Source organism: Xenopus laevis, chromosome 6S (genome assembly GCF_017654675.1).
Source record: "Xenopus laevis strain J_2021 chromosome 6S, Xenopus_laevis_v10.1, whole genome shotgun sequence".
In the NCBI taxonomy this organism is placed as follows: domain Eukaryota; kingdom Metazoa; phylum Chordata; class Amphibia; order Anura; family Pipidae; genus Xenopus; species Xenopus laevis.
Genome location: NC_054382.1, coordinates 135459775 through 135480357, shown reverse-complemented (window position 1 = coordinate 135480357; position 20583 = coordinate 135459775). Strand labels below are relative to the sequence as shown.

The 20583-nt window shown below is 44.1% G+C and overlaps 2 protein-coding genes across 2 annotated transcripts in view; both read right to left on the bottom strand.

Moving 5' to 3' along the window:
* Window positions 1-15295, bottom strand: part of LOC121395123 (GDP-L-fucose synthase-like) — a 25407-nt gene extending 10112 nt beyond the window's left edge. The window contains exons 1-6 of the mRNA XM_041567709.1: window positions 15177-15295; window positions 14522-14712; window positions 13913-13977; window positions 13553-13619; window positions 4818-4897; window positions 3884-3983 (exon numbers count right to left, since the gene is read on the bottom strand). Coding sequence (XP_041423643.1) covers window positions 3884-3983; window positions 4818-4897; window positions 13553-13619; window positions 13913-13977; window positions 14522-14712; window positions 15177-15295 — 622 coding nt within the window. The remainder of the gene's footprint in view (window positions 1-3883; window positions 3984-4817; window positions 4898-13552; window positions 13620-13912; window positions 13978-14521; window positions 14713-15176) is intronic.
* A 190-nt stretch (window positions 15296-15485) lies between these two features.
* On the bottom strand, window positions 15486-20305 carry LOC100158288 (uncharacterized). The gene is given in 4 exon segments (NM_001127745.1): window positions 15486-17266; window positions 17406-17681; window positions 18611-18680; window positions 20262-20305. Coding segments are annotated over 2 exon segments (396 nt in total). The 5' UTR covers window positions 17585-17681; window positions 18611-18680; window positions 20262-20305; the 3' UTR covers window positions 15486-17049.
* Between the last annotated feature and the right edge of the window lie 278 nt (window positions 20306-20583).

Sequence of the window (20583 nt, the reverse complement as noted above, 5' to 3'; positions counted from 1 at the left end):
AAAAAAGAGAGAGATAAAGCCCTAAATGCACAGTCCTAAAATAAAAACTCCCTAAACTGCACTCCCCTAAATCAAGCTCCTAAAAAAACATCCCTAAATGCATCGCCCTAATAAAGTCCCTAAATAAAGCCCCTAAATGCATCCCCTAAATAATCCCCTAGAATACAGTCCCCAAATAAACCCCCTAAATGCATCCCTTAAATAAAATTCCTAAAACATCCCCTAAAATAAAGTCCCTAAATAAAGCCGCTAAATACATCTCTAAAATAAAGCCCCTCAATACTCCCCTAAAATAATTCCCCCTAAATACAGTCGCCTAAATAAACCCTAAATCATCCCCTTAATTAAAATCCTAAAAAACATCCCTAAATAAAGTCCTATATAAAGCCCTAAATACATCCTTTAATAAAGCCCCTAAAACAGTCACTAAATAAACCGCCGCTAAATGCATCCCTTAAATAAAGTCCCTAAATAAAAGCCCCTAAATACAGTCCTAAAATAAACCCCCTAATGCATCCTAAAATAAAGTCCTAAAAAACATCCCCTAAATTAAAGTACCCTAAAATAAAGCTCCTAAATAATCCCCTAAATAAAGCCCCTAAAATACAGTCTCCTCAGATTAAACGTCCCTAAATGCATCCCCAATTAAAGCCCCTAAATACATCCCCTAAATTCAGTCCCCTTTTTTTAAAATAAAAAGGAAATAAATGAAGATGAAATAAATAGGAAATAAATAAAGAGGAAACAGGAAATAAATAAAGAAGAAATAAAGAGGAAATAAATAGGAAATAAAAGAGGGAAATCAATAAATAGGAAATAAAGAGGAAATAAATAGAAACATTTATTTTTTATTTCTGTTTCATGACTACAAACAACTAGACACAGACATTTCTCTTCTTTTTCCTTTTCTCTCACTTTTACTTTTCATTTTGTCATTTGTGAAAAAAGAAATAAAATTCACCTTTCCAAGAAAATGGCGTCTTTCTTGAATATTCCCAGGCATGAAATAAAAGCAGCGGCCACTAGTGGCCAACTGGGCCTCCATGTGTCCCTGAGATGGGTGAGCAATAAATGTGCAGAGTGCAGCACTTGTATAATGTACAGACACATGAGGGCTAGGAATGGCTAGAGGAGGGGACAGGGCCAATGAGGGGCCACATAGAAATGTTATAGCAAAGCCCATGGGAGGATTGAGGAATGTGCAACTCCCTGCATGTGGACTAATGGGAGTTGTACAGTTGTTCTAATGAATGTGGCCCCAGTACTACAGGCAGCTAATGTGGGATTGTATGCTGAGGGCTTACTAGAAGCCTGGAGTGGATGCAAGTTGGACTGGAGTCAGTATCAGACACAGCACAAGCTGACTATTATTTCCCAGGGCCCATTATTCATGATGTCAGGGAAGCCACTCCCATTCCTCTGTGTCTCCCCCAGAGCCTCTGTGCCAGGCAACTCAACACTTTCCCCACTGCTGACCCTCTATGAAAGGTACGGGGGGATTATCCTCATTAACAAACAGACAGGTTAGTTCTCCTTTAAGGAATACTGGGAATTACTGTATATGTAATACTGAGGGTCACAGGGATGCTGGGAGTTACTGTACATGTAATACTGAGGGTCACAGGGAATGCTGGGAGTTACTGTACATGTAATACTGAGGGTCACAGGGAATGCTGGGAGTTACTGTACATGTAATACTGAGGGTCTAGCAGGGGATGGCTGGGGAGTTACTGTAGCATTAATACTGAGGTCACAGGAATGCTGGAGTTACTGTAGCATGTGATACTGGTGGGTCACAGGAATGGCCTGGGAGTTACTGTCATGTAATACTGAGTGGGTGACAGGGAATCTGGGAGTTAACTGTACATGTAATACTGAGGGTCAACAGGGAATGCTGGGAGTTACTGTACAATTAATACTGAAGGTCACAGGGAATGCTGGGAGTTACTGTACATGTAATGACTGTGGGTGACAGGGAATTGCTGGAGTTACTGTACTGTAATACTGGAGGTCACAGGGAATGCTGGGAGTTACTGGACATGTAATACTGAGCGGTCACAGGGAATGCTGGGAGTTACTGTACATGTAATACTGTGGGTCACAGGGAATGCTGGAGTTTACTGTACATAGTAATACTGAGGGTCCACAGGGAATGCCTGGGAGTTTACTTGTACATGTAATACTGTGGTCACAGGGAATGCTGGGAGTTACTGTACATGTAATACTGAGGGTCACAGGGAATGCTGGGAGTTACTGTACATGTAATACTGAGGGTCACAGGGAATGCTGGGAGTTACTGTACACAATGTAATACTGAGGGTCACAGGGAATGCTGGGGAGTTACTGTACAATGTAATACTGAGGGTCAACCAGGGAATGCTGGGGAGTTACTGTACATGTAATACTGAGGGTCACAGGGAATCTGGGAGTTACTGTACATGTAATACTGAGGTCACAGGGAATGCTGGGGAGTTACTGTACATGTAATACTGAGGGTCACAGGGAATGCTGGGAATATTGGTACTGAACCTGTATATAAATTTCTGTAGCTTTTTTGCACTTTTTGGATTAGCCTCAGGTCTACGGCTGCAGTGGGGGTGTCACTTTATCTTTCTGATACTGTAATTCTTGGGGACCCCCTGGAACCCCACACAGAGTGAGAGTCACTAAGAGTCACTAGGCTACTGAGCTTGTGGTGGCTTTGGGGCTCTCCAGGTCACTAGCCTCACTCTCTTGCACTGCCGGGGACCCTAGCCCAACATTGGCCCCCCACCCATAGGACCCTCACCTTCTGGCTCCTGCAGCGCCTCCCAAGCTCTGCCCCATGAACCCCCACCTGCAACTGGAGAAGCAAAGCAATGGCACGTGTGATTGTGGGAAGGGAAAAAGCCTGGGGGGCTACAATAGAGATGTTGGGGTGACAAAGCTGCTTCTGTACATCAGTGTATATGGGCCACAAGTACAAGCTCCATCTATAGTTGTTACACCAGGTGGAGCTACAAGTGCTCAGTCAGTGTTGGACATGAATTGTGCTGTAACCACAGATGGAGCTTGAATGTCTCCTCCCCTTTATCCTCATTGGCTGCACTAAATGTTTCTATTCTATAAATAAAGCGCAACACATGGGCTCCCAGGCTTTAGTAGGGCAATAAGCAAAAATCCTGGGCAGGGGCATGTGACTGTCAGTATCCAATGTGAACACAGGGAGCAGTTAATATTGATGTGAATGTGACCCCCGGGGGTGCAGAATGAGCCAGGAGGAGCCCACAGCCCCACATGCCCCCCCTCCCCTGGGCACAGAGCTTGGTGAATTAGTTGCCATTTGGTTGCCATGTAGAGGAACACAGCACAGTCACAAGTAGGTAGAGACCCTGAAACTGCCACTGGCTAATAAACCTGTAGCCCATACAGACAAAGGGCAACTGCTCCAAATCCTGAGAGAGAAACACAAACAAAAGATTTACTTCCAAATGAGACCATTTTAATCAGGAACATTGGTACCAACCTGCACACACATTGCCTGGATTTCTATAGATACAATATATATATATATAATGTACTGTACTATTTCTATAGATACAATATATATATATATAATGTACTGTACTATTTCTATAGATACAAAATATATAATGTACCAGTCTGATGGGTGGATCATGGGAAGCTGCAGACTGCACTGGTAGAACAGAATGGAGCAGTCTAATATCACACTTGCTTCCCCGGGTACCACGAGCAGGATAGTTCTGTTTGTGTTGTTCATGTGGGAAGAAGGACTGTATACGTGTGTACTGGCCCTTTAATGTGTCGCACTGGTGTAACACACACATCACTAGTACTGGTTATGGTCACAATGTTGCTGGGCTGTACCACTCGCCTCTCTTACCTTTATTGAAGGGGGTGAACTGAAAGTCCGGCAGGTATTTCCTGAGCTTGTGGTTACTCGCAGTCTTCTTGAACTGCCCATCAGACTTTGTGCTGTCGAACTGAGGTCGGGGCAGTTAAGGGTAAAACATATTGTAGTCTAGTAGACTTCCAACAGTGAGGTGTTCTCTTCCCCATGGTCAATCAGGAACCACTCCCTGTGAAATGGACCTCCCCCAAGTACTCAAACCTCTTCCCTAAACCCCTGGGCTGTTCTCTTCCCCATGGTCAATCAGGAACCACTCCCTGTGAAATGGACCTCCCCCAAGTACTCAAACCCTTTTCCCTAAACCCCTGGGCTGTTCTCTTCCCCATGGTCAATCAGGAACCACTCCCTGTGAAATGGACCTCCCCCAAGTACTCAAACCTCTTCCCTAAACCCCTGGGCTGTTCTCTTCCCCATGGTCAATCAGGAACCACTCCCTGTGAAATGGACCTCCCCCAAGTACTCAAACCTCTTCCCTAAACCCCTGGGCTGTTCTCTTCCCCATGGTCAGGCAGGAAAATCCTCCTGGAGAGAAAGTGAATCCATTAGGGGCCCAGTAATTAGCCAGGTCCAGTGCTCTGATTCTCTGTACTTCTTGCTCGTACTCTCCTCTCTGTCTCATGCTCAGGGAGGAACTGCCCCCAGGGGAAGTGAATTCAATCTCCTATTGGATTGTGGGTAAGTGGGCAGGGCTTATCACCTGTCCCTTTCATTTGGGTCCAGATTCAGAGCTTTGTCCCTGGGTAAGTGAGGGTTAAATTCCCGTAGCCACTTAGTAGGGTGGGTTAACCCCTTCATTCCCTAACATGCATGGGCACTGCTGGTGAGTGAGTGTGTATTAGTGAGTGTGAGTACAGACACAGAGCATGTGTGTATCTATTAGACGTATAAATACTCAGCCCAAGGATACAATCAGCTCTCCCTTAAACTCCATGGCTGCTACGATGCTCTCGGCTGCTTCCTTGATGGACACCTCATCCTCCTCTCCAACTGGAACAGAACAAGTCACAGATCAGCACATGAACCCAAATGAGCTTCAGTACAATGATAACCCCCGACTTATGCTTCACACTTATTAGCTCCCCCTATAATATATATATATATATACACCCAGGTGTTATTAGCTCATCTGCACTTTCAGCTTTTCTTTGCTGCCATTATCTCTAAGGCTTGTCTCTATCCATAGCCCTCCCTTCCTCTACTGCTCCAACTCCTTCTGAGAAGCCAATGGGCTGACAGGTATATATATAGGCGGAGGGTGAATTTTTTCTTTGGGAAGGCTAAAGTTGCCCATACACTAGACTTCTAATATCTAATATCAGATGTAGCAGATAAATATAACACCCTTTCTTCCTGTAGCTCCCTCTAATTTCAGTGGAAACCATGCAGAAGTGCAGATAGGAGTCCTTTTTTAAATTTACAGGGCGTAAAACCATTGACACCTTCACATTGTATGATGTGAAAAGCAAAGGCCATCGACAGCACAGGCAAATTACATATAGAGAGATAGATACATAGGCATATTGCATAAAATTGTGACAGTGGCTACTAACATGTCAGGCACATTATATAATATTAGGGTTAGGATGCATCATTTTTGAATAAACTGGCAGTTATATTTATAAAGACCCCCAAGACAGGATAAATGCAAAACTCATACTGTAGCAGAATAGTGCTAATTTCACATATAATACCCTCACGCAAAGATTTTATGTGTGACCATATGCACATACATGATCACTGAAATACAATATTGGGTATTTTACTGACATAAATGTACAAATATATTCCTCTTTCCTTGCTCCTATTGGTCTTTTTTTGTTGCATTTTGGCCTCACTCCTTCTAGTTCCTTTTCTCTACAGCAGTGCTGTCCAACTTCTGTGGTACCCAGACTTATGTTCCACAGGCAGAGTATGGCACACGCAGGCAGAGTATGGCACACGCAGGCAGAGTATGGCACACGCAGGAGCATAGGGAAGGTAGAACAGAGCAGGAGACAGGGAAAGCTCTCAGTCTAATATGTACAACATACAGTGACACAGTGCTGGGGCCCCATTAGCATTTTGTATAAAGTGTGAACAATGTGGCAGTTTCAGTCTGGGTCTCAGGTAGAACAGTACAGGGGCTTTAGGCTAGAAACAATAGAGGGGTCTCAGGTAGAACAGTACAGGGGCTTTAGGATAGAAACAATAGAGGGGTCTCAGGTAGAACAGTACAGGGGCTTTAGGATAGAAACAATAGAGGGGTCTCAGGTAGAACAGTACAGGGGCTTTAGGATAGAAACAATAGAGGGGTCTCAGGTAGATCAGTACAGGGGCTTTAGGATATAAACAATAGAGGGGTCTCAGGTAGAACAGTACAGGGGCTTTAGGCTAGAAACAATAGAGGGGTCTCAGGTAGAACAATACAGGGGCTTTAGGATACAAACAATAGAGGGGTCTCAGGTAGAACAGTACAGGGGCTTTAGGATAGAAACAATAGAGGGGTCTCAGGTAGAACAGTACAGGGGCTTTAGGATAGAAACAATAGAGGGGTCTCAGGTAGAACAGTACAGGGGCTTTAGGATAGAAACAATAGAGGGGTCTCAGGTAGATCAGTACAGGGGCTTTAGGATATAAACAATAGAGGGGTCTCAGGTAGAACAGTACAGGGGCTTTAGGATACAAACAATAGAGGGGTCTCAGGTAGAACAGTACAGGGGCTTTAGGATAGAAACAATAGAGGGGTCTCAGGTAGAACAGTACAGGGGCTTTAGGATAGAAACAATAGAGGGGTCTCAGGTAGAACAGTACAGGGGCTTTAAGGATATAAACAATAGAGGGGTCTCAGGTTGAACAGTACAGGGGCTTTAGGATATAAACAATAGAGGGGTCTCAGGTAGAACAGTACAGGGGCTTTAGGATAGAAACAATAGAGGGGTCTCAGGTAGAACAGTACAGGGGCTTTAGGGTATAAACAATAGAGGGGTCTGAAGTAGAACAGTACAGGGGCTTTAGGGTATAAACAATAGAGGGGTCTCAGGTAGAACAGTACAGGGGCTTTAGGATATAAACAATAGAGGGGTCTCAGGTAGAACAGTACAGGGGCTTTAGGATATAAACAATAGAGGGGTCTCAGGTAGAACAGTACAGGGGCTTTAGGATAGAAACAATAGAGGGGTCTCAGGTAGAACAGTACAGGGGCTTTAGGATATAAACAATAGAGGGTCTCAGGTAGAACAGTACAGGGGCTTTAGGATAGAAACAATAGAGGGGTCTCAGGTAGAACAGTACAGGGGCTTTAGGGTATAAACAATAGAGGGGTCTCAGGTAGAACAGTACAGGGGCTTAGGATATAAACAATAGAGGGGTCTCAGGTAGAACAGTACAGGGGCTTTAGGGTATAAACAATAGAGGGGTCTCAGGTAGAACAGTACAGGGGCTTTAGGGTATAAACAATAGAGGGGTCTCAGGTAGAAACAGTACAGGGGCTTTAGGATATAAACAATAGAGGGGTCTCAGGTAGAACAGTACAGGGGCTTTAGGGTATAAACAATAGAGGGGTCTCAGGTAGAACAGTACAGGGGCTTTAGGGTATAAACAATAGAGGGGTCTCAGGTAGAACAGTACAGGGGCTTTAGGATATAAACAATAGAGGGGTCTCAGGTAGAACAGTACAGGGGCTTTAGGATATAAACAATAGAGGGGTCTCAGGTAGAACAGTACAGGGGCTTTAGGATAGAAACAATAGAGGGGTCTCAGGTAGAACAGTACAGGGGCTTTAGGATATAAACAATAGAGGGGTCTCAGGTAGAACAGTACAGGGGCTTTAGGATATAAACAATAGAGGGGTCTCAGGTAGAACAGTACAGGGGCTTTAGGATAGAAACAATAGAGGGGTCTCAGGTAGAAACAGTACAGGGGCTTTAGGATATAAACAATAGAGGGGTCTCAGGTAGAACAGTACAGGGGCTTTAGGATATAAACAATAGAGGGGTCTCAGGTAGAACAGTACAGGGGCTTTAGGATATAAACAATAGAGGGGTCTCAGGTAGAACAGTACAGGGGCTTTAGGGTATAAACAATAGAGGGGTCTCAGGTAGAACAGTACAGGGGCTTTAGGATATAAACAATAGAGGGGTCTCAGGTAGAACAGTACAGGGGCTTTAGGATATAAACAATAGAGGGGTCTCAGGTAGAACAGTACAGGGGCTTTAGGATATAAACAATAGAGGGGTCTCAGGTAGAACAGTACAGGGGCTTTAGGATAGAAACAATAGAGGGGTCTCAGGTAGAACAGTACAGGGGCTTTAGGATATAAACAATAGAGGGGTCTCAGGTAGAACAGTACAGGGGCTTTAGGATATAAACAATAGAGGGGTCTCAGGTAGAACAGTACAGGGGCTTTAGGGTATAAACAATAGAGGGGTCTCAGGTTGAACAGTACAGGGGCTTTAGGATATAAACAATAGAGGGGTCTCAGGTAGAACAGTACAGGGGCTTTAGGATAGAAACAATAGAGGGGTCTCAGGTAGAACAGTACAGGGGCTTTAGGATAGAAACAATAGAGGGGTCTCAGGTAGAACAGTACAGGGGCTTTAGGATAGAAACAATAGAGGGGTCTCAGGTAGAACAGTACAGGGGCTTTAGGATATAAACAATAGAGGGGTCTCAGGTAGAACAGTACAGGGGCTTTAGGATATAAACAATAGAGGGGTCTCAGGTAGAACAGTACAGGGGCTTTAGGATAGAAACAATAGAGGGGTCTCAGGTAGAACAGTACAGGGGCTTTAGGATATAAACAATAGAGGGGTCTCAGGTAGAACAGTACAGGGGCTTTAGGGTATAAACAATAGAGGGGTCTCAGGTAGAACAGTACAGGGGCTTTAGGGTATAAACAATAGAGGGTCTCAGGTAGAACAGTACAGGGGCTTTAGGATATAAACAATAGAGGGGTCTCAGGTAGAACAGTACAGGGGCTTTAGGATATAAACAATAGAGGGGTCTCAGGTAGAACAGTACAGGGGCTTTAGGATATAAACAATAGAGGGGTCTCAGGTAGAACAGTACAGGGGCTTTAGGGTATAAACAATAGAGGGGTCTCAGGTAGAACAGTACAGGGGCTTTAGGATAGAAACAATAGAGGGGTCTCAGGTAGAACAGTACAGGGGCTTTAGGATATAAACAATAGAGGGGTCTCAGGTAGAACAGTACAGGGGCTTTAGGGTATAAACAATAGAGGGGTCTCAGGTAGAACAGTACAGGGGCTTTAGGGTATAAACAATAGAGGGGTCTCAGGTAGAACAGTACAGGGGCTTTAGGATATAAACAATAGAGGGGTCTCAGGTAGAACAGTACAGGGGCTTTAGGATATAAACAATAGAGGGGTCTCAGGTAGAACAGTACAGGGGCTTTAGGATATAAACAATAGAGGGGTCTCAGGTAGAACAGTACAGGGGCTTTAGGGTATAAACAATAGAGGGGTCTCAGGTAGAACAGTACAGGGGCTTTAGGATAGAAACAATAGAGGGGTCTCAGGTAGAACAGTACAGGGGCTTTAGGATATAAACAATAGAGGGGTCTCAGGTAGAACAGTACAGGGGCTTTAGGGGAGTGAACAATAGAGGTGTCACAGGTGTGAACAATACAGGGGGGTTAATAAAGTGTGAACAAAACAGGGGATTCGAGTCTGAATTTGAGGTTTAGACAATGCAGGGACCAGTTAATCTCTGTAGTGATACCATTTAAATCTTACACATGGTAAGCAGACACAGCAGGTAGGTGGGGGGTCACATAATGTGGGGTCGCGGGCCGCCGGTTGGACATCCTTGCTCTGCAGTATAAGCCTCTTCCATTTAGAATTATGTTCTTCCATTTATTACTCATTTGTTACTCTCAACTCGTTCCTCATTCTCTTCTATTTTTCATGTTTGTCTTCACTTTGTTCCATTCCAGCCTGTATTTTTTTCTCTCACTCCCCCTTTTGCTCTCATGCACTGTATTAAAAGGGTTGTTCCCCTTTAGTTAATTTTTAGTATGATATAGGCAGTGCTATTCTGAGACATTTGCACTTGGTTTTAATTTTGTATTATTTGTGTTTTTTGAGTTATTTAGCTTTTTATTCAGCAGCTCTCCAGTTTGTAATTTCAGCAATCTGGTTACTATGGTCCTAATTCCCCTAGCAACCATGCACTTATTTCAAAAAGAGACTGGAGTATGAATAGGAGAGGCCTGAATAGAAAGACGAGTAATAGAAAGCAGCAATAACAATAAATGTGAAGCATTCCAGGCCATTCATTTTGGATGGAGTCACTGACCCCCTATTTGAAAGCTGGAAAGAGTCAGAAGAAGAGGGGAAATTAATAAAAAAAAGAAACAATGAAAACGAATTGAAAAGTTGCTTGGAATTGGCCATCCTATAGCATACTAAAAGTTTTAAAGGTGAACCACCTTTATTTAATGCGCCTTCTTTCTTGTTACCCTCAGCCCTGTGTTTTAACCCTTTTAGTTAAACGTGTTTCCCAGCCACGCAGTGTCATAAGGACTCCCCCTGAACAAACACAAAATGAACAAAAGAAAATAATAAGGAAAAAACGACATGTGTTAACACCAACCTGAAAAGCACAATTTTGTTTTTCAGGTGAAAGGGTTAATGTGAGACTGAGACAAGGGGGAGTGAGGTATGACTGATGCTATAGCAGTTTCATTTCAGCAAGTAAAGCAGTTGATTTAAGTTGACCTCAAAAAAACTGTACAGTCCCTGTGTGTGACACCTATTTGGGCTGCATGGCACACAAATAGTTAAAGTGTCCAGCTAGCAGGAGAAGCAGGGGTTACACTGCGACTCACACAACAGGGTCAGGGCCATGTGGAAGTGTTCCCTCTATGGTGTAGTGCAACTACATCCCCCCCAGGCTACTGTGACACAAAAACAACTTGGGCGCCAGGAGGTTCTTAACAATCAGGAACGGTTTATTATGCCAAAAAGGGCAAATGAGCACAGGTTTCAGTAGTCACGCAGGAGTTGAGGAAAGCAGCATATTGAGAGGTCACACAGAACAAGACAGGCTCACACAGAGAGTACACAGGCAAATGCAGTACAACCTTTCCCTCCTGGAAGTTGTCAGGAAGCAGCTTGTACCCTACAGTCCCTCTTCACTGAGGTCCCTGACTGGAGGCAACACACAGAGCCTCTGGGAAGCTCCTCCCTTACTGCAAATCCTTGTTGGAGCTTCAGCTGCTCTTTCTCTCTCACCTCTCTGCCTTTCTCTCCTAGAGAGACTATGACAAGTCTGCCCTAGTGTATCTGTTCCTCATTCACGGGGTTACCTGCTCCCCGACTTGGTCACATGACTTCTTCTGGCCTATTGCACTCAGTCCCCCTGAGCTCACCCAGCTGGATCAGCATCCACAGGCCAAAGAGGAAGTGGCCACTCCCTACACTCACTATATAGCAGTGTAACAGGGGCGTGTCATTCTCTCCTGGCAGATCACTCAAAGAAAAAGGTGGGGCCCTTAAAGCTGCAGGGCAGATTAACCCATAGGGGCCCCTACATGTGTATGAGGGGACAAAAGCTGCTGGAAATATTCAGAGGAGGTGATAAAAGCGGGTAAAGTTTACAAATGTTTCTTAACTGCAGGGCCTTCTCTTTTGCTGTGACTCTGGTTTGTAGTGTTTCCTCAGGCACGACCACTTCTGCTTGCTTACTGGTACATTTTACAGTCTGTAAGAAGATCTGTGCTCTGATTGGAGAAGCTTCAAGGCAAAATCTCCTATCAGAGTGCTGCTGGTTTCTATAGCAACCGAGCTTGTCAGCAAGAACGGAGTTTTTCAGTAAGAGAAACTCACTAAGAGAAACTTTCTCTTTTCTTTGAGATGTTAGGCAGGTTTGGGGAGGCTTAGCCTCCCCAAACCTTAATGAAAATCCGCCTATGTATGTCATATACAGGTATAGCAGCACCTTCATCCCCAAACTACACCCATAATTAGGGTTGCCACCTTTCCCTGTGGCTCCAGCCGGACAGGGGGTGGTCCCGTGACGTCAGTGGGCGTTCCCGTGACGTCAGTGGGCGTTCCCGTGACGTCAGTGGGCGGTCCCGTGACGTCAGTGGGCGGTCCCGTGACGTCACGGGGCGGAGCTATGACGTCGCGATCGCCGATTGGCCGATCGCGGCGTCAATCAAGCTAATCCCGCCCGGTTTTCCTTATTTGGAAAACCGGGCAGGAAGCATTGAACCGGGCAGCCCTTCAAAATACCGGGCTGTCCGGTTCAAAACCGGACAGGTGGCAACCCTACCCATAATAATCTATGCTCACATATTCTACAACTGTCCCCTGTACTAAGCACAATTCAGCAGGAACAGTCCCCTAAATTTGCTCATAGTCTGTACAGAGAGATCCCATAAAACTATGGCAGCATAGGTATTCCCTGTACTAAGCACAATTCAGCAGGAACAGTCCCTAAGTTTGTTCATAGTCTGTACAGAGAGATCCCATAAAACTATGGCAGCATAGGTATTCCCTGTACTAAGCACAATTCAGCAGGAACAGTCCCCTAAGTTTGTTCATAGTCTGTACAGAGAGATCCCATAAAACTATGACACATAGGTATTCCCTGTACTAAGCACAATTCAGCAGGAACAGTCCCCTAAGTTTGCTCATAGTCTGTACAGAGAGATCCCATAAAACTATGACACATAGGTATTCCCTGTACTAAGCACAATTCAGCAGGAACAGCCCCTAAGTTTGCTCTTAGTCTGTACAGAGAGATCCCATAAAACTATGGCACATAGGTATTCCCTGTACTAAGCACAATTCAGCAGGAACAGCCCCTAAGTTTGCTCATAGTCTGTACAGAGAGATCCCATAAAACTATGGCAGCATAGGTATTCCCTGTACTAAGCACAATTCAGCAGGAACAGCCCCTAAGTTTGCTCATAGTCTGTACAGAGAGATCCCATAAAACTATGGCAGCATAGGTATTCCCTGTACTAAGCACAATTCAGCAGGAACAGCCCCTAAGTTTGCTCATAGTCTGTACAGAGAGATCCCATAAAACTATGACAGCATAGGTATTCCCTGTACTAAGCACAATTCAGCAGGAACAGTCCCCTAAGTTTGCTCATAGTCTGTACAGAGAGATCCCATAAAACTATGGCAGCATAGGTATTCCCTGTACTAAGCACAATTCAGCAGGAACAGTCCCTAAGTTTGCTCATAGTCTGTACAGAGAGATCCCATAAAACTATGGCAGCATAGGTATTCCCTGTACTAAGCACAATTCAGCAGGAACAGCCCCTAAGTTTGCTCTTAGTCTGTACAGAGAGATCCCATAAAACTATGGCAGCATAGGTATTCCCTGTACTAAGCACAATTCAGCAGGAACAGTCCCCTAAGTTTGCTCATAGTCTGTACAGAGAGATCCCATAAAACTATGGCAGCATAGGTATTCCCTGTACTAAGCACAATTCAGCAGGAACAGTCCCTAAGTTTACTTAAAGTAGCAATAAGTGTATATTCAATGTTATAAAGAGTATACCATGGTTTATATGAAATAGGAATAGATTTGGCCCATGGAGGGGAAATTGTCTTATCCAGAACAGTAAGTGTGAACATACAAAGAGAGCTAACAGGTAAGTATCTGGGGTACAGGTAGCACTTCTTACCAGAAAGAATAATGGGCTCAACCTCATTGTACTCCCTCAGCACCCAAATGAAAAGCCTTGCAAGATCCTAGGAGAGAAACACACACAGTTAGATGTAGGGGCTGAAGCGCAACCAACCCAACCCTTAAAGCTACAGTCAGAGTCAGAACCTCTGCTCAGTGTTGTGTGTGGGCACCAGCAGACATGGGGTTGGCCTGGGTACAGACACACAAACAGATTTCTGTGTGAGACTGGTGAGGAGTTAGACTGTCTCTGGCCATCTGTGTACAGCAGTCTCTAGCTGAGGTGAAGACATTGCACATTTCTATTTTTGGTTAAGCCCAGCTCTGCCCTTGGATATACAATACTCCTGTCTCTTACCAGTGAATAGATGAACTGTCTCCGTGGTTGCCCCGTGCCCCAGATAGAGAGAGCAGTGCCATTCTCTGAAACCACAAGAAGCCATTGTTAGTCCTAGAGTGGAACAAACCCCTGTCTGACTGAGCAAGGAATGGATCTACCTGAGCTGCTCAGTACTTACATCTGAATCCAGTGTATCCCCATCATTTCTACTATCTGTTGTACTACATGAGTAACATATTGCTCTTACCAAAGACATATATAAGGTAGCTCCCACTATAACTAAACCCAAATACGCACATAAATGTGACCTATTGATGTGGTTCACTCAGTATATATAGAGAAATCATATATATAAAATCATTATTTAGTGGCAGGAATGGTTTAGATGATCCAAGTGGGCCCCAGTGAAGCCAATAATACTCCATGCAGAGCTGTGACCCGACTGCTTCTTCCCCTACACACACAAGAATATGCAGACTCCATACAAATGTGCAGGGAGGCTGCAGTAGAAAGCCCTGTGCAACTTAATGTTTCCAAGCCTGGAATTGAGTAGAATTCTAAGTACAACTATAAATCTCTCATGGTGGGTTGTGCGTCTGATACTGAGCAAGTTGTGCAAAAACTCACGCTTGGCCGAGTAGACTTTGTGGATGAGCCCCGGCAGGACGTGCCCATCGTCAATATTGAAATTATCGTGTGGGCCGAAGACGTTGGTGGGAATGACGGAGGTGAACTTACAGCCGTGCTGTTCATAGTAAGCTCTGGAGACAAGACATTCATGGGAATAAAAGACAATGGCGTCTGCTGGGAGACTGAATCTTCACCAGCCCCATTAAAGGGTGATTCACCTTTATGTTAACTCTTAGTATGTTATAGAATGGCCTGTTTTAAGCAACTTTTCAACTGGTCTTCATTATTTATTTTTTATAGTTTTTGAATGATTTGCCTGTATACAAATAAAAATACTTTCTTAACCAATAAGTTGCCTTTGTAACACTGATCTATAGCTGCCCAATGAACCAGAGCCAGGTGGGATGAGGTTGCTGAACCCCAGTTAAGTGTAGCATTACCAAATAGTGGGTGTATTTTGGGTGGAATCTGAGGTAGAGATGGAGTGTTTGTGCAAATACAATTGACGGCAGAAAAATGGTGTAAAATGCGGTGTTCCCTGCCCTCCCAGTGCCGGGGGTAGAGCACTCGATTGAGGGCAAATTCTTTCAGAAAATACTATTGTTTCCCCCCGTTAGGCAGCACCTCCAATTGGAGCAAACAAATATGTTACATGTGTCCTTTAAAGATCCACTTGTTTGGCAATGTCACCAAATGAGTAGATATTTGGCCACTTTTGCAACCCATTAGATGATCCAACCAGTCTCTTCCAGGGGTTAAAGTTTGCTTCATAGTGTGAGTATTTATAGGGACATACAGGTGAGGATCTAGAAATCCCCAAGTCTCAAGGCAGAATCGGGGACTTGGTCGTGGGTAGGCCCATTAAATAATTCCCAATTAAGCAGCCAGGTACCCTTATTAGATCTATACTAGATCTAGACTAGAACTGTATGTATCACAATCATGCAAAGCACACAATCTGAACCAGAATTTCTATTTATTGTTTCACTGCAGATTCAGCAGATTAATAAACCAAGTAGGGATGTAGCGAACGTCGGAAAAAATGTTCGCGAACATGTTCACGAACTTCCGGGCAAAAATGCGAACGGTTCGCGAACGTCGCGAACCCCATAGACTTCAATGGGAAGGCGAATTTTAAAAGCTAGAAAAGACATTTCTGGCCAGAAAAATGATTTTAAAGTTGTTTAAAGGGTGCAACGACCTGGACAGTGGCATGCCAGAGGGGGATCAAGGGCAAAAATGTTTCTGAAAAATACATTGTTGACACAGCGCTGCGTTTTGTGCTGTAAAGGGCAGAAATCACACTACGTCACTCAGGTGATGTTTCTGGACACGGAATGTGAAAAAGCTCACACAGCTAGGTGGCACTTGGTTAAAGACTGGGCAAACAATGCCTGCAAGGGCAACGTATACAGTAGTGGATACGGAATATATTATTGCTGCTGTAAAAACATCACTCAGGTGATGTTTACGGACACGGAATTATTATTGTTATTATTTAGACAGAATGTGAAAAAGCTCACACAGCTAGGTGGCACTTGCATACCTCCCAATTGTCCCTCTTTTGTACTGGAAAGTCCCTCTTTTCTCTGCACTGAACAGCCAGAAAAAACCCAGTTTCTAACTTAATTAGCTTTTGGCAGAGAGCTCAGAACAGCTAACAGGTGCAAATAAGATACTTTGTAACAACTTTGACTCTGGTTGGTGCTGGTAGTGGTGAACTACTAGGAGGAGCAGCACACCAGTCCCTCTTTTCTCTGAACTGAACAGCCAGAAAAAAAACAGTTTCTAACTTAATTAGCTTTTGGCAGAGAGCTCAGAACAACTAACAGGTGCAAATAAGATACTTTGTAACAATTTTGACTCTGGTTGGTGCTGGTAGTGGTGAACTACTAGGAGGAGCAGCACACCAGTCCCACTCCCCAACACAGCTAGACTAATAGCACTGGGCTCTTACAGTAGCAAAGTAAAAAAAACAAAAAAGAAAATAAAAGCAGTCCTTACAAGGACTATTGGGTTATTACAGCAGTCAGCAGATGAGAGATCAGAAGCAGTGCCCACAGCAACTACATACAGAGCACTGCAGTAGAAGGTAGATTACTAGTCAGCAAAGCTAACTAACCTAAACTCACTGTCCCTCAAATCCCTGCAGAGTTCTGTCCCTACAATACAGAGCAGTATCAAGTAGATTACTAGCCAGCAAAGTTACTATCAACTGTCCCTCAAATCACTAACAGCTCTCTCCCTACACTAGCTCTTCCAAGCACACACAGGCAGAATGAAAAAACGCTGCAGGGCTTCAGTTTATATATGGAAGGGGAGTGATCCAGGGGGTGTGGGGGTGGTCCAGGAGGGAGAGCTTCCTGATTGGCTGCCATGTATCTGCTGGTCTGGGGGAGAAATGGCAAAAATAAGCGCCAGCTAAGGCGACGTTCGCGAACATTCGGCGGACGCGAACAGTCGATGTTCGCGCAAACTAGTTCGCGGGCGAACAGTCCGCGACATCCCTAAAACCAAGGTGTTCTTTAATGTTTATATAAATTGCCTATGTCTTGCAGTACATCTTCCTCCGATTCCTCATGGACTGGTACAACAGGGCTGTATTTGTTCCCATAGACCTCCACTTCACAGAGCTGGAGATATTCCTCACGTTCAGGAATAGACACAGTGACGTACTGACCCACCATCCCGTGACAGGACAGAGTGATGGTTTCTTCAGAGACATCAGTTACGGTGCCACATCTGAGAGAAAAGACAATAACAGAAGCTTTAATCCTATTTATGGCTGATCATTGTACATTGTGGTGCCTTTACATATCAGGCACAGAGTTGCTCCCTGGACAATTAGGCACAAACATAAGCTCAAAGAGTTGAGACTCACAGTGGGTTCTTCAGATTGGCTGTGAATCCAACACGGATCTCGGCTCCCAAAAGGCGCTCACTGCAGCAGTCTCCTCTGTTCACTATCACCACCTTCTCCACTTTGTACCTGTGCTTTAGGTTCAACTGCCACCAAGATGGCTTGTCGTTACCAGTAAGGGAGCATGAACCCACCATCATATTTGAGTCTCTATCACCATCGATAGCAGCAGCAGCATTGTACTCAGGTCTGTAATCTGAGCTCTGTGAGGCTTCTCCAAATTTTGCAATGTTAACTGCCAACAAAACATCATTATTGATTACAAAACGTTCTTTACTGGTGTTTCAGAGGTGCTGGTCTTTCTAACGTATGATGGGCTCGCTTTCAGGATCTTCTCGATAGGGATGTAGCGAACTGTTCTGCTGCGAACTAGTTCGCGCGAACTTCGACCGTTCGCGTCCGCCGAATGTTCGCGAACGTTTGGGAACGTTCGCATTTTGAGTTCGCGTTCGATTCGAATACAAGTCGTTCGACCATTCGACCATTCGAATTCCTTCGACCGCTAAAATCGAACGATTTCCATTCGTTCGAACGATTGTAAGCATTCGATTCAATGAAAAGCATTCGATCGAATGGCTTCGATCGTTCGATTCGAATGAAAATCCTTCGATCGAATGATTAAAATCCTTCGATCGTTCGAATCGAACGATTTTAGCGGGTGTTCAAAGTTCGCGAACTGTCCGCGAACGTTCGCATTTTTTGTCGGTGTTCGCGAACGGCGTTCGCGAACACCAAATCGGCAGTTCGCTACATCCCTACTTCTCGACACTGGTGGAGAATCTAATAGTAAAGATGGCTTCTCTATAAGGACAGTTTAGGTGACTAACAAGCAGGATTGTCACTGCCAGTGCTGGTAGATGGGTCTAAACATGTGGTTGCCCTTAATTCCATCAATAGCTCTTTCAGTGGAGTACTTGGTTCTATTAATGGAGATTTGCTTGGCATCTCATCCCCTTGCAAGATTAATTGCTGAAACTAATTAGTGATGTTCCTTCTAGGACAATGCAAAGCCATGGGCTGATACTTTTTTTACTGACGCTACATTATATCCTACTTTATTATATCCACATTAGGGTGCAGGAAAGTATCTGCATGGAATAACTTCTGCATAGAGCTATGAAAGTAAAAATGAGAACCTAATGTGAAACCAAGAGGGTTGTCCTACCTTTTTTTGTGGGGTTGGAGTGAACCCATCCGATAGAGAAGCAAACCAGCAGGAGAACAATGCACTTCATCCTAATGGAGAAGAACCAACACAATGATAAATAAATATCTGTTTTGTTGAAAAGGGAAAATATAATTTGGGAGCTGAATGCACAAAATGTCTACATAAAATATTGATAATAGGCTGAGAGCTGAGGGCAGAGGACCTCATGTACTTGTCTGTATGATAAACAGAGAGTCAGCATCTAGATTCCTTGATTTTGACTCTTTGAGTTGAGTTATAATTTTTATACAACTGCTCCTGAGTGGATTTTGCACCGATATGCTCACCTTGAGTTGGCGATATTGGAATAGGGCCCAACGATCTGTTCAGGAATACAGGTATTGGGATCAAGAGCGCATTTATGAACCAAAGTGGTCCTCAATCCGACTAGAAGTTTAAGTCTGCCTGGCCAGATATGGGTCGGGGAAGCCCGTGGGTTGTAGAATATACTGGCCCATAAGATGGCGACTTTGTGTTCTGCAGCTGATATCGGCCTGTGTATGGCCACTTTTACTCACTGGCTATAGAAGCTGCAGTTTAGAATTAGTAGAGTCACATACCTGACACCCCTGTATTGCACAAATGTAGAGAACAGACAACAACCCTGCATAGATCTGTAATGTGATATTTTACTTATACAGGTATGGGACCTATTATCTATCTACCTGGAGTATGGGGGCAGTTTTGGACTCCAGTCCTTAAGAGGGATATAAATGAGCTGGAGAGAGTGCAGAGACTAAGTGCAACTAAACTGGTTAGAGGGAGGGAAGAGTTAAATTATGAGGGGAGACTGACAAGGTTGGGGTTGTTTTCTCTGGGGGAAAAAAGGCGCTTGTGAGGGGACATGATTAGACTTTACAAGTACATTAGAGGACATTATAGACAAATAGCAGGGGACCTTTATACCCATAAAAGAATCAACATAACAAAGACCCACCCCCTTTAGACTAGAGAAAAAGAACTATTATTTGAAGCAGTTTAGGGGGTTCTATCCTATATCTGATGTTCTCTCCCTATCCCCCTTCTACTCTCCTGATATACAATATATATATATATACACATTTGTATTCAGCTGTTCATTGGTTAATACGTGCCCCCTCCATTTGTATATAGTGTTATAGTCACCAGTAACTGATTATTTGCTATTGCCCTAATGCCATCACCATTAATGAATATCGACATGTGACGTAGTGATGGGTGAATCTGACGCGTTTCACTTCGCCAAAATTGGTGAGAAAAAATTTGGTGAATAATTCAGCAAATGCATTGAAGTCAATTGGCAACAATATTTTTGAGGTGCAATGATCTTTTTCACCCATTTTTCATGCCGGAACCTGGTGAAAAATGAGGCTCGTCACTACATGTGATCACTGATAATACCCACGTAAATATGACTGACTGGTGACATAAGGACTCACATGGGCGGGATATTCTGGACTTCATTAGTCATAACATCAATCCACAATCTTTACTTCCTTATAAAGGTGCCCAGAGCATGGCAGGTAAGTATCAAACTCAGGTGCATTACAGTTAAATATACCAATATCTATATAGAGACAGCTATAGACATGTGCACAGAATTGTAAGGTGAGTGAATATATCATATGTACCTGTCAGTTGGTCTTGTTAGTGTTGCACTTCTTTCTCCTTCACCAGCATCACTTACCTTCCCTCCAACCTGGATCCTCCTTATATACCATTCCTGCTCCTTTCTAAGGGGTGGCAGTTGCCAAGTGGTCAGACCAGGTGACAGTTGCTAGTGGAATAACCAGAATTCCAGTATCAGGAGACAGAACATGACTGAGATTATGATCTTCACATAATACTTCCCCCAGGGCATCCCAGTTTGGGGCTCCAAGAGAAGTGGAACCTGTCGCTCACATTTCTACTGGTCTGTCAATGTAGGATATACAGACACTTGTCATTATATGT